A 15,025-nucleotide genomic window follows, 5' to 3' on the forward strand; every position below is an offset into this window, starting at 1 on the left:
CTAGAGTGGAGTGGTAGGCATGGATGTCGGGAAGCACAACTTCAAATCTCTCCTTAGCCATGACGTTCACTGGTGATGGCCTTGGGCAACTCATTGTCTCTCTGCCAGGGGTATATGAACCCTGCAACTTCTGGTCTGGGTGGGTCTGCGGTGCAGAAATCTGGGCCACTTGGGGCCCCAAGGTTTCCCTAGAAGCTTACCATGTCCACCGTTTTTTGCAGGATGGCTCTCCTCCTGGCTATGCTGCAATCCTTCTTCCCCATGCCAGCTGTTAAGCAAGCCCTTGACAGCCAGCACAGGGAAGAAGGGCTTCGGTGCCTTGTTGGCACCCCAGCACTCTCTCTATGGTCTCCTGGAGAGGAGGCCAGGGCAAAAGCACTGGGCACTGGCTACGCAGTGACCTTTCTTCCCCACACCAGCTGTTAAGGAAGCCTTTGACAAGAGGTGCAGGAAGGAAGGGCCTTGATGACACCAACAGTGCTGGAGAGCTGCCCCATGGGAAATTCAACAGACCCAGAGGTGAGCGGAATCCTTCCGCTGCAGACTTCGCAGGTCGGTTTCCTGAGAATCCAGCCTGATTTGAGTCCACAGTTGATTTCTCTGCCATCCGTACTCTCAGCTAGAGATGTTGGAGAAATCCACAGTGGATTCAGATAAGTCTGGATTTCTATGAATCTAACCTGTGTATACAGCAGCAGCCTGGGCTTTTCCCTATTCACACAGTTTTAAAATTTGGAGTAGCTAGGGGTGTACGAAACCCCGCTTACCTGGCTCTGCCGGGTTCCGCTGGGGGGGGTGAGGCGCTCCGTCCCTCCCCACAGCATTCTCGCCGGGGGGGGAGGTGCTCCGCGCCTCCCCCCGGAATCCTGGCTGGCCGGCTCTGCTCTGCAGGGATTCCGTCGAGCCGCTGGCCAGCTCCGCCAGCAGCCAGACATCTGGCCGCTGGCGAGCAGGGACACAAATGGTGGCGGCCATAGCCGCCACCGTTTGCGTCCCTGTATTCAGCCATGATAGGCTACGTAAAGACTTACGTAGCCTATCACGTCTGGGTTAAAAAAAACAAAAACAAACGCGTACGCAAATGGCGGTGGCTACGGCTGCCACCATTTGCGTTCCTTATTTTTCGCCGTCTTGGTCTACGTAAATATTTATGTAGACTAAGAAGGGGAAAATAAGGGGGAATGCAAATAGCGTAGCGGACGCTATTTGTGTACGCATTTTTTTTTTTAACCCAGACGTGATAGGCTACGTAAGTCTTTACATAGCCTATTACGAATGGGGGGGGGGACAGACTGCAAATGGTGGCAGCAGCAGCAGCCAGTCGGAAGACCAGTCGCTCCGCTGCCGCTGCCGCCGCCTTCGCCGAAGCCGCCACTGGAGCTGCCGCCGTCCGGAACATCCCCCCGTCCTGGGGGGGATCCGCGGGGGGCGGGGGGTGGCAGGCCGTTCTGCCACGGAGTTCAGGGGTCCGAATGCACTGGCATTCGGCTTCATTGAGATCCATGGCGGAATTCTCTGACATCCCTAGGAGTAGCAAATAAGAATTTAATGAGGCAGACAGTTTATTCCCTTGAACTATCATACTGAAATATTTCCTACTGCATGTCACAGAGCAGTGTGATGACCAGGTCAAAATTCTAGTCTTAGACCACAATGATATGGGTTCAAATCTCTGTTCAACCATGAATCTCACTGGTGGATCTGTGAGCCTACATCTGTACAAACTGTAAGTCTGTAAAGGCAGCAACTGCAATCCCAATCCCCCTCTGTTCATTCATTGTACCCAGAACTTAATTTATTCACTCTTGTTTTCAACCTAACCTATCTCACAGGCTTGCTGTTATGATAGTGTGTGTGTGTGTGTGTGTGTGAGAGAGAGAGAGAGAGAGAGAGAGAGAGAAAGAGAGAGAGAGAGAGAGAGAGAGAGAGAGAGGTGGGTGGGAGACATCCAGAGCTTATCTGTTGTGCTGGCAGATACGTTGTGTTGTGCAAATGTGTTGTGTTGACAACTATGGGTGAGGATCACGCAGTCCTGAGTTTGGAACAGTGTAGCCTATTCGTTGGCTACACCTTGAGGTGTCATGGGTTGACCAGCTGAGCCATGTCCCCTTGAATCTCATGACTGATTGTTGAGTATGTGACCTGCTCAGGCCTGGAAGAGGTTATTTTTCCAAGTCCCACAGCCCTGACAGGAAAGTCCCAGGAAAGGAAACCCCTTTCATGTTCTTCAGTTCTTCTCCAGGAACTCACTATGGATTCCTGGCTCTGCACCCTACACACACACACACACACACACACACACAAACACACTTCCCTGCCTGTTTTGTGATTAGGCTAACCTATTTATTTTATTTATTGATTACACTTATATCTTACCTTTTTTCTTCCTTAAGGAACACAAGATGGCATACATAATCCTCACCCCCCCCCATTTTATCTTCACAACAACAACAACAACAGACCTGTTATGTAGGTTGGGCTGAGAGTCTGTGACTGGCCCAAAGTCACCCAGTGAGCTTCCATGGCTGAATGGGGACTAGAACCCAGATCTCCTGACTCCCAAGCCAACACTCTAGCCTGTACATTGCACTGGCTCTCATTTAACTCCTTGCACCACATCCCTAATACCCCTTCCCAAGATTTCCAATAAATATACATGGTAAGAATAAAAAACATGTCCCGATGGCTGATCCTGGCTTGTGGCCCAAAATTGCTACTTGATCTTGTGACGCCTAGTAATAGGGATGTGTGAGTGTGAATCAGCAGTATTCAAGCTCTTCAAAGTTCTCCAAATTCCATCTCAAAGCTCATTCCAATGTGAGTCCATATCAGATTGTGAGCTCTGTTTTCGTCTTTTTGCATGAAAATCCATGTGTATCTTTGTGGATATTATTTTAGGGCTGTGCATGGACCCCCGATCTGACTCAGAAGCCGCTTCGGGGCTTCTGAGGTGGGCCCGATTTGGCTCGGGCTGATTTGGAGGCTCCCTGACCTGCCTTGGTGGCTCAGTCTGTGAAGCCAAAGTGGGATTCGAACATCCAAGTCCCGCTTTGGCCCCCACAAAATGCCACACAGACCACAGCTCTTTACCTGGGTTCTTATTCCGTGGGGTGGGGGCACTGCTGACAGGGGAGCTGCCACTGCTGCTGCTGGTGGTGCCACTGGGGAGCTGCTGTTGTGGGATCCACTGGGCAAGGCCCTGCTAGGGAAACCTCTGCCTGTCACAGCCCACCAACAGGGACAAGGGCAGGAGTCGCCCTCCAGCTGCGCTCTCTCGCTTCCTTGGAAGGAGGGGAGGGAGCCTGGTTGGAGGCTGACTCCTACCTCTGCTCAAGCCTTTACGGGTTCCTTGCTTGCAAGGAGTCCATGAAGGCTTGAGCGAGACAAGTGGCAGCAGCAACTAGGCCCTCTGGACATGCACCAGCAGCCATCTTGTTCTGGGGAATGTGGGGAGCCATTTTTTAAAAATGGCGACTCCCTGTATTTCCAGAAATACAGAGAGTCACCATTTTAAAAAATGGCTCCCACCATTCCCCAGAACAAGACGGCTGCCGGTGCACATCCAGAGGACCAAGTAAGGAGCTGGGAGCTGGGTGGCGGCTGTGGTGCGAGCATGGCAGCTGGGCCACACCAAAGTCTTTCGGAGCATCCTGATCCATTTCAGGCTGCTTTGTGCCTCCACGCCTCGACTTGATGTGGTGGCCCAAAATGGCCCAAGGCAATCTGCTTCAATTCGGAGTTCGGGCTTCAGGCCAAAGTGGTGCACAGCCCCCCTTTCCCCCCCCCAAATGTATGTATCAATTGTGTGCATCTTTGAAATGTATGCATTCTTCGCCCATTGGTTAAGCATAGCTGTGGGCATTTTTTAAAAGTATGGATTTTTCCATGCACATTTTTCAAAAGTACAGATGAGTTCCAATACTTTTTCTTTCTTTTTTTCTTTTTTGGTCTGCAAGCTCAGAAATGTATGGACTTTGACCATAGATTGTGTCTGAGTCCCTGTTCACTTCGGAAGCTGTGAACTGGGTAAATCTAGGGATGTCAGAGAATTCTGCAACAGACCTCAGTGAGGCCGAATGCCAGTGCATTTGGCCCCCCGAAAACCATCTCGGATCGAAGCCCCTGCCCCCCCAACCCACAAAAGGTGCACAGGATGAAGTGTCCGCTGCCCCCACCCCACGACTGGCGTGCGAAACGGAGCACTTACCTGCTCCCGTCCGCGCTGCTGTGCGAATGGCGGCCGTCCTGCAGCTGCCATTCACTTCCTCCTTCTTCAGTTGTGATAGGCTATGTAAATACTTACGTAGCCTATCACAGCTAACGCAGGGATGCCATTTGCATCCCTGCGGAGGCCGTGATAGGCTACGTAAGTATTTACGTAGCCTATCACGGTGGGGGGGGGGAACCCCAGCGTACGCAAATGGCGGCGGCCGCCATTTGCATACGCTGGGGTTTTCCCTCTGCCGTGATAGGCTATGTAAATATTTGCGTAGTCTATCACAGCTCAGTGCAGGGATGCAAATGATGGTGGCTACGACAGCCGCCATTTGCGTCCCTGCAGGGCTGCCCAGCAGCTGGATGTCCAGCTGCGGGCAGCTGGAGCCAGCCGGTGGTTCTGCGGCTTGGCTGCAGAGCGGAGTCAGCCGGCCAGGATTCCGTGGGGGAGGCACGGAGCTCCCCCCCAGTGAGGATTCCGGAGGGAGGGACAGAGCGCCTCCCCCCACCTACGGAGCCCGGCAGAGCCAGGTAAGTGGGGTTTCATACACCCCTAGGTAAATCCTGATTTATTTATTTTTTTAAAAAGAACCTGGGGGGCAGACTCAAACATCCTACCCAGCAATAGGGATGTCAGAGAAGCCTGCAATGGAACCAAATGAGTTTAGATTTTTTATTAATCGAACCTGTGGATTCCACAGCAGACTGGCTTTTCTCCTGTTGGGGGGATTCTGACAAGTTATGGACCTTTTTTTCTAACTTTCCCATATTTTGTACAAATTTCATCATAGAAAAAAACACAAAACTAAACACAAAATAAACAAACAATCAGCCCAAAATGCACATTTCCCCCATAAGCTAAAGCATGAAAATGCACATTTTGGGGACATTTCAACATATTTGCATGTGCAAATTTTTGCAAATTTGAAAACTCAAGAAAACCCCAAACTGATTCCATAAATGGTTGTGCAACAGAACGAAAGGCACCAGACAATCCACAAAACACAGACAGAACAGATTTCATATAATCCGTACATCCTACCCAGTAATCACCCTACTGAACCATGGGGGAATGCCAACTCAAAGGCCTCGGCTTCTATAAGGCCATGCAGGCCTGAGCTTATATAAGCCCTGAAGATTTGGCATCAGAATCGGATAACAATGAACTTTTTTTTATCTCTACTAGCATCAGAATTGGATAACAGTGAACTTTGGAAAATCTTGAGTTGCTTTGATGCCTGATGAGATGAATCCCATGACTTGTTTCTGCCTGAAATGAGACTAATGGTTACTAGAGATAATCATGGATTCAGCAGCACTCAAGCTACAACAAATCTTTTTCAGGGCTTCCTTGACATCTTGATTCCTTAGGCAGTAAATGCAGGGATTCAACATGGGGGTGACAATAGTGTACACAACTGAGACAAATTTATTGAGATCAAAAGAATGGATTATCCTTGGTCGAGCATACATGAAGAGAGTCGCTGAGTAGAAGATAATAACCACAGTGAGGTGAGAGGCACAGGTGGAAAAGGCTTTTCGTTTTCCCTGGGCTGTGGGGATACGCAAAATGGTGCCGATTATGCAGACATAGGAGCCAATAGTGACAGTCAGAGGAATTATGAGGATAATGAGGGCAAATACAAAGTCTACCATCTCAGCCACTGTTCGATCTGTGCAGGAGAGGTTGAGCAATGGTGAGATGTCACAAAAGAAATGGTTGATGATATTTGGGCCACAGAAACTCAACTGGGAAATGAAAAAGACCTTGAGCATAGAGATTAGGAATCCAGCAAACCAAGATCCCACTGCTAGCTGCAAGCAGAACCGGGCACTCATTATGACTGGGTAGCGTAGCGGGTTGCAGATGGCGACATAGCGATCATAAGCCATGACAGCCAGGAGGACACACTCTGTGCAAACTAGAGATATGAAGAAGTAGAGCTGGGCCATGCAGCCTTCATAGGAAATGCTCTTGTTCGCTGCTAGGAAGTTAACCAGGAGTTTGGGAACAGTCACAGAAATATACCAGGTCTCCAGGAATGACAGGTGACTAAGGAAAAAGTACATGGGTTTTTGGAGATGGCTGTTTGTTCTGATAAGACTGATGATCACAATGTTCTCAAGCAGGGTCAGGATGTAGACACTGAGGAATGTTACAAACAGCAATATCTGAAGTTCCATGAGTGTCGGGAACCCCAGGAGGATAAACTCCTGGACTCTGGTCTTGTTTTCCAGTTCCATGCCTCATACGGATATCTGGAGGATTAAGAGACAACAAAATCATGGTAAATTTTGGAGAATGAGTGGGAGCATTGGCAAAACAATGCAAGATTTTAATGTGCAGAAGAACATCACAGAGTAAATAAAAAACTAAGGACATCAGGGATGCTCTGACTTGGATTCCTGCACTGAGCAGGGGGTTGGACTCGATGGCCTTGTAGGCCCCTTCCAACCCTACTGTTCTATGATTCTATGATTCTATGACAACTACACTAGGGTGACATATTGCACAACAAATACAGGTGCTTGCCTCCTGCTGCAAATGTGAAAAAAACACTTCTGCTCATGCAGGGAGGGATGCTGATATCCCCTATCTGCAGCTTTCTGTCAAAACATGGCTCCACGAAGTGAGGGGGCATCCAAATATGCTTTTGGAGGGGAGTGTAGGGAGCTGCAAATGGTGGCTGGTAATCTGTAATACCCCTTTTTGTCCAAGTAAAAAAAACTTTAAAATAAAATGAGAATTCCCACCACCCTTTTATTGTGTGCCACTGCCACTTAGGATAGGGATGGCGGAGAATTCCACCACGGACTCCAATGAGGCTGGATTCTAAAGAATCCCCCCCCCCAGAGTCTGTGGTGGAACGGACCACTCACCTCAGCCACCCCGCAAAGTTCACGCCAGCCGGATCCTACCTGCTGCTGGCCAGGTCCAGGTCATCTGCTGCCATCCACTGCTGGTCTGCAGATGCAAATGGTGTCCGGCGTAGCGAATGCCATTTGTGTCCTTGTCCCTTTGCGCGATAGGCTACATAAAGATTTACATAGCCTATCACGGCAAAGAGCAGGGACGCAAATGGCATAGCAGATTCCATTTGCATCCCTGCTCTTTGCTGTGATAGGCTACATAAATCTTTACATAGCCTATCATGGCAAAGAGCAGGGATGCAAATGGCGTGATGATGATATTATCCATTCAGTCGTGTCTGCCTTTTGGCAATTCTATGGATAATCTCTCTCCACATATCATGATCTTGTACTATTTCTTTGAGCTGTTCCATGCTCTGGTTGGTATCAATTTTGATGGTATCTAGCCATCTCGTTCTTTGGCAGCCAGGTTTCCTTTTTCCACTAACCAATCAAAGCATAATTGCTTTTTCTAGTGAGTTCCTCCGCATAACTTGGCCAAAATAAGTCAATCGCAATTTCATGATTTTTCCATCCAATGACATGTCTGGGTTTATATGTTCCAGAACTTGCTTATTTGTTATCTTAGCTGTCCAAGGAATGCACAGGAGCTTTCTCCAACACCACAGCTCAAATACATCAATTCTCTTTCTGTCTTGTTTCTTCATTATCCAACTTTTGCATCCACAAGTAACTATGGGAAACACAGTGGTACAAACTAATCTGCATTTAGTTGTCAAGCTGATGTCCTTGTTTTTCCATATTCGGTTCATGCTCATCATTGTTGCGCGACCCATCACAATTCAACGTTTTATTTCTGGGCTGCATTCACCACTATGATTGATCTGCGATCCTAAGAAAATAAATTCTTCTACACATTCAAACTCTTCACCATCAACTACTATGCTGATATTTCCGTTCTTCACAGTTGACATGAGCTTAGTCTTTTTGATGTTTAAGGAGAGGTTGAGAGGCCAAACTTCTCACTCTCTTCTTTGATTTTCTTGATCATATATTCCAGACCTTCTTTGGTTTCTGAGAGGAGAGTTGTGTCATCAGCATAACAAAGATTGTTTATAATCCTTCCACCAACCTTTACCCTGATTTCTGTTTCTTTGAGCTCTAACTTCCTCATGATCATTTCGGCATAGAGGTTAAAAAGAAAAGGTGAAAGAATGCAGCCTTGCCATACTCTTTTCTCTATTTTAAACCAATCAGTATCTCTCTATGAAGTTTGAATGGTGGCTTCCTGATTTGTGTACAATGATTGTACTAACTTGACCGAATGTGCTGGTACCCCCAGATCTCATAGTGCTCTCTGCAACTTGCCATGCTCAATCATGACAAATCATGTCAAAAGCTTTCTTGTAATCAATAAAGCATAAGTAGATGACCTTTTGATATTCATGAGATTTTTCCATGATCCCTCGCAGATTTGCTATGTGGTCACGAGAACTGCATCCCTCTCAGAAGCCAGCTTGAATATCTGGTAATTCCCTTTCAATGGTTGGTACCAAGCACTTTTGTATAATCTTAAGCAACATTTTGCTAATATGAGGTATGAGAGCAATTGTTTGGTAATTGGAACAATCTTCGGAGTCTCCCTTTTTTGGTAGTGGAATAAACACTGAACGTTTCCAGTCCCGTGGCCATTCATTGGTTTCCCAGACTTTCTGACACAAAACTTTGATAATTTTGGATGGTACAGGCCTTAACAATTCTACAGAGATGTTGTCAATGCCTGGGGCCTTGTTGTTTGGTAGTTGTCTCATAGCCCATGCAATCTCTTCCTCAAGAATAGATGGTTCTTTTTCCACTTCACAATCCTCAGCATCCAGCGGCAGTGCATCTTTGCTACCAGTATACACCTCTTCAGTATATTCTCGCCATCTGTTCTTGACATCTTGTTGGTTGGATAATACTTTCCTTTGCTTGTTTTTAATAGTACCTTTGTGAGCAGTAAATGATGTTCGAATCTTTTAAAGTTGCATAAATGCATTCTTGATATGGCCCCTCATGTAATCCTCTTCTAACTGTTTGCAATGCTTGCCCAATAGACTTCATTATCTTTCCTTGCTGCCCTCTGGAAATCTGCAAAAAAGATTTACGTAGCCTATCATAGCAAAGAGCAGGGACACAAATGGCTTCCGCTATGCTGGACGCCATTTGCTTCCGCAGACCGGCACCAGACGGAAGTCTGGCACCAGACGGACCCGGCTGGTGGCTCTAGGGACTCGCCACGGAGCCAAGCCAGCCAGGGAGGATTCGGGGGGGAGGAACAGATTGCCTCCACCCCACGGACCCCCCAGTGGACTCAGGTGATGAGATTTGTACACCCCTAATTTAGGATAGGAGAAACAAGGATGCTCGAGTGTGCTAAAATTCTCTGAACTTCACTTCAAAGCTTGTTTTGGCTTGCTCTCATATTCATTTGCGGCCTGTTTTTCAGTTAGTTCAAATGGGGAAAGTTGTGCATTTTTCACATGTTGTGCATTTTTCAAGTGCACATTTTGGAAACATGAACACAAGTTTGGGAATGTGCAAACATTTTTGGAGAACATGTGCTCTCTTTCTTATTTGTCTTTAGGGTTGCAAACAGGACAGTAATTTGTGAACTGAATGGAAATTCCTATACATCTCTACTGTCAGTTCCACTGTTGGTTTTATAGGAAGCCAGCAGAGTGGAGGAACTTTACCTTGGGTGTGGCTGTGGAAAGCCTATACAGTCAAATCCCTGTTCATCACTCAAATTACATGATGATATCTTGGGTTTCCTTGGACAGGCTACTGTCTCTCAACCTAATATACTTTACAGGTTGTTCTATGGTTAACACTAGGGATAGACAAATCTATTTCAGTTTCACATTATTCCAATCTTTAGACTGGAAAAAAATTCTCAAAGTTCAATACAAACCAATCTTCTTTTTTACATTTATATACAAATGTGCACACATTTTTCAGTGCATTTCTCCTAGTATACAAATTTGTGTATGCAGTTTTGTGTAACATGCACATTTTTCTGCAAGCCATTGTCCTAACAAAATACAACTGTGAATGTTATTTTCACGAACATATGCATTATTGTGTGCATTTTTTAATTGGGCAATGCAAGTAAGTGTTAATTTTGAAGAATACCTATGTGTCAGTTTGCATATTGGTTGGTTCAAAAGTGTGAAATCATGTCAATTCACATTAAAATGGAAATGGAATGAATTTCTCCCCCATACCTAGTTAAACAACAATCCTGGACACTTTGAGGGAAGGTATGGATACATAGATATAATAAATACCTTAAGATCTCTGTCTAATATGTTTGTGCCACTCCATATTTGTCAAGTATGTGAAAGCTTCGGCTGCTGAATACTATAGAAATGTAATACATACATAATGCAGGTTTTGCTCCACTGACACTTTTGTATTCACAGACTTCCTGGTAATAGTTAGGGATGGCAGAGAATTCTGCCATGGATCTCAGTGAGGCTGAATGCCAGTGCATTCGGCCCCCTGAAATCTGTGGTGGAACGGCCTGCCACCCCCCCCACGGATCCCCTCCAGGATGAGACTTACCTGGGGCGGATCTTCCGGGTGGCAGCGGCTCTGGCAGTGGCTTCGGCAGTGGCAGCTGCAGCGGCTGGTCTTCCAACCGGCTGCTGCCGCTGCCATTTGCAGTTTGTTTTTGTTTTTTATAGAGACGCAATAGGCTACGTAAGTTTTTACATAGCCTAAAACGACTGGGTAAAAAAAAAAAAAAGCGTACGCAAATGGCAGCAGCTGTGCTATTTGTGTTCCCCTTATTTTCGCCGTCTTAGTCTACATAAATATTTACGTAGATTAAGATGGCAAAAATAAGGGACGCAAATGGAGGCGGCCATAGCTGCCGCCATTTGCATAGGTGGGTTTTTTGTTTTTCCCAGAGCCCTTCGCGGCTGAAAATCTGGCTGCAGATGGCTCTGGCCTGGCTGGGCCTGGCCGGCTGCTGCGCAGAGCTGCCGCGGAGCACAGCCGGCCATGGAGGATTCCGAGGGGGAGGAACAGAGCTCCTCCCCCCCGTTGAGGATTCTGGGGGGAGGGACGGAATGCCTCCCCCCCATCAACATAATCTGCGAAAGGTAAGTGCTTTTCGTACATCCCTAGAATAGTAAAGATCTGTAAGATGATACATTACAGATCACACACATGCAGGTTCATCACTTGAGAATTTCAACACCAGGAGATAAGCTCCAGGGTGGTATATATGACAGATTGTTGGGCTAGGACTGAAGACAACCATTTTCCCCGCTACTCAGTCATGAAGCTCATCAGCTAAGCTTGGAACTGAGACTGTCTTGCAGCCAGAGGGTTGCTGTGAGGATAACACAGAGTGAGGAGAAATGCATACACTGCCATGTGCTCCTCAGAGGAAGGATGGGATAAAACCATTATTAATAAGAACATGTGAATGGGGAATCACAGATCTAACAGCACAGACAGAACAGTTAAATGACCTTAAATAATATTCATTTCAATGGAGTCAGTTCACAGAATTAGCTGCTGCTGATATCAAATGTGCAACATAGAGAAATCAAATCATGTACAAAGCACAAGTTCTTGGTATCCATTGAGAAGGAAGGATGTGTGAACTCACCCAGTGGCAAACCCAATGGCAAACAGCACCAAGTCCTGATTTGCATGTATGATCAGCCATTTCAGATCGAGCACTGCAGGCAGAACTTTCACATTGTTTCATATTACCTCAAACAACATGCTTTCCCATGTAGTCATTTCACACATTCACTTACCTTTTTCAGAAAGTGCAGAGTAGCATGCATCATGCATAATCCCTATGCAACCATGTACTATGGGCAGTGAATGCTCTACTGTGCCCAAGTCTCTAGGAAACTATAATCAATACAGCTATATAATGTTGTTGTGGGGCCCCACCAAGAATGAAATTCGATCCACACTTCCCTGGAAGTAAGTACTGACAATAAGGCTTGTTCCATTTGCTTTCTCATTTGATATTCTATTTTTTGAGATACTAATTTGAAAAATGGAATGCCATTAAAAAATTACACGTTGGCAATACAAACAAAATAATTACCACGAAAATATTGGGTCTAACCCAGAAAAAGTCAGTTGCAAGGTTCTCATTGAAATCAATGAGACTCAAATTACCCATGACTGTTTTTTCACATTGCTTTCAAAGCGACCAAATTTCAAATAACTTAGTCTGACTCCAACTCATTAACTATAAAATAATTAAGGCTGCAATCCTATGCATAGTTATTGGGAGCAAGTCCCACTGATGATAATGGGGTTCACTCCTCAGCAGACATGTATAAGATTGTGCTGTAAATGGATCACAATACAACTCAAATTTTCTCAGACACCTTGCATCCAAAATATGATGAAAGCAAATTGAACAGAAATTTATTTTGCTTTGTTTTCATTGCTATGTATGAAATGTATAAGCTTTGCCAATTTGACTATATGTCTTGTTTCATACCAAATAAATAAAATATATGAATAAAGGGGGGTGGGGAATGAACATATATCACACAAAATAACTTATTTTGGGGCCTCATGAATGAAACACACCAAATGAAACACGCAACACACCAATGAAATATAGCCATATATACTCGCAACATGTAGGGGATGGGAATATCTGACCATTTAAATGGAGTATTTGAATAAAGCTTCCACAACAGTCTTCCGTTAAAAGTGCACCAAGAAGCGAGGGTGGGGTAGTAGTAGAGCAGAAAAGTTGAATTTCAGAACATAACTTACAATCGACAGTAGAGACATGAACAGATCAGGCTGAGCGACATACTTTCAGCATATGTGGGCTTTCCTTAGCCGGTCCTTTATTCTTTCAATGAGATTATGCATTTCACTCAGTAGAGTAGGTGTGAATCAGTTTCCTCCAGTCTGGATATAACCCAGTGTGGTCATAACTTAGTACATTTATGTAAACAACACCTGAAGTCTCAACAGAGCCTTGTCCCTCAGAGCTTCTTAACTTAGCTGAACTTCTATAACTTCTTTGTCTCCTTCCCAAACTAAATTTGAATTGAATAGTACAAGAGAGAGAGAGAGATGAGAAATACCGTCCATGGGGATTGCATACAAGGAGACAAATTAACCTTTATTCAGGAATTCACTTATTTGGGAATAACAGCTTGTAGGAAAGCAGTTAAATACCATTTCCATTCAATGATCTTCTTATTCAAGAATTGGCACTTTTTAAATTGTATGTATTCTTTTATGTATTGGTGTGCATGATATTGGGAGGATTTTTATCCTGAAAATCAGGATATGAATGACTAGCAGTAGTTTATAATTTACGGTCTACCAACCACAGACACACAGAATCAAATATATAAATATAAATACATACTGAAAAGTATAGAACATAGAAGTTTAAAAGTAGAATCATTAAACAATAATAGAGGGGCTAATCCATATGGTTACATTAGAATAAAAAAAATAGCAACTTGCTCTGTATTTGAATTGTTAGAGCCATCAAGTAAAATAATCAGCAAGGATATGAATAACTACAATAAATAAACAAACATTAATTAATGCGACTCTAGCAGGAAGGAATGGATGAATCTGTCAAGTTCATTTCTCAGCAGTTAATCAGATTTCTACAGTCATTCCGTGCTATTTCTGCATTAATTTGCAAAAAGTGCACACAAAAATCCACAAGATAATTCAAAGAGGTTTGTGTGTGTATTTCTTCAAATATTTGAATGTTTGTATGCAATTTCCCAAATGGACACATTTTATGAACATTCCAGGTGTATAGGGGTGGAAAATAGAGAGATGAGACATAAGTGATTGGTATTGAATTGGGCCACATTTATTGATAAATCTGCAAAGGGGAAAATACCTGGACGGGCAACTAATTTCTGCCAGCAACTAGCTAGGCATTGTAACAGGTGAAACATTCAAAGCCTGCTGAGTGGCATCTAAGAGATTGCCATCCCCAGGACTACCCCTTTTGGGGGAGGTTGGCCTTCCCCTGTCACCCCCTCCCGGGCCACAAAACACCCAGTGGGTGAGGGTGACCTCACAGGTAACCCTTATCCCGCTGCTGAGGCCACAAAACCCAGAGTGGGAGGCCTCAGGCATCACCTGTCACCAAAACAATACCTCTGAATGCTGACCATCCCTGTTCTTATCAGCATTGCCCATCCCTAGCAGCTTACCTGGAGAAAATGTGACCAAATAACCAGACTATCAAATAAGGCCAAAATCACCTGGTGGACACACCTGCCCCACTTACAGTGTGAAGTAGGCAAAAAGACTTCAGCCTTGGCCAATCAGACTGTGAGCCAAGAATTCGTACTCGGCCCCCAAAAGGGCAACCAGCAGAACCCACACTGCATACAAGGAACAGGGGGAGGGAGCCATATTTCAAAGAGGCAGGAAGAAGGGGCCCGAGAGCAAAGAACTCCTCTTGAGCCCTTCCCACCCCACCCCCAGTGGCATCACATCGGACTGCCAATGGTGGTCTCCCACATCTCTTCCTTCTCCTGCCACCCACAACAACCCCCCCCCCCCAGCTGGATGCAGGGTAGGGCACTTTTTTAAGTATATGCATTTCCCCCCATAGCCTAATGGAATTTTGTGTGCACTTTTCTCTAATATGCACATTTTGTGGGCACTTACATTTTTTGTCCATATTTTTTTTCATTGATGAGCTTGAGCTCAATGTTTAAGAAAGTGTGGATTTCAGAGCACAGTAGTATTCTAGTTTATGCTTTGGTTCGGGAAATGCAGATTATATATATTCACATCAAAATGCAAACTGAATAAAATTCTGACCCATCCCTAGTGTCAGGTTAACCATATATTTTGGTATTTAAAAAATGGATTGTACTGTGATATTTCATTGAACATTTGGAAGTAACTT

General features: G+C 45.1%; 1 protein-coding gene across 1 annotated transcript; it reads right to left on the reverse strand.

Annotated features, from left to right (window-relative positions):
• Window positions 1–5,496: 5,496 nt before the first annotated feature.
• LOC146341406 (olfactory receptor 6B1-like) lies at window positions 5,497–13,059 on the reverse strand. The gene is made up of 2 exons (XM_084808341.1): window positions 13,047–13,059; window positions 5,497–6,461 (listed from the first exon to the last, which is right to left on the reverse strand). Exons 1-2 carry the CDS (start codon window positions 13,057–13,059, stop codon window positions 5,497–5,499), a joined length of 978 nt encoding a protein of 325 aa, XP_084664467.1.
• Window positions 13,060–15,025: the final 1,966 nt, after the last annotated feature.

The sequence above is a fragment of the Heloderma suspectum genome, chromosome 6 (genome assembly GCF_057233095.1).
Source record: "Heloderma suspectum isolate Gila_16-S chromosome 6, 16-S_ref, whole genome shotgun sequence".
NCBI classification, from domain to species: domain Eukaryota; kingdom Metazoa; phylum Chordata; class Lepidosauria; order Squamata; family Helodermatidae; genus Heloderma; species Heloderma suspectum.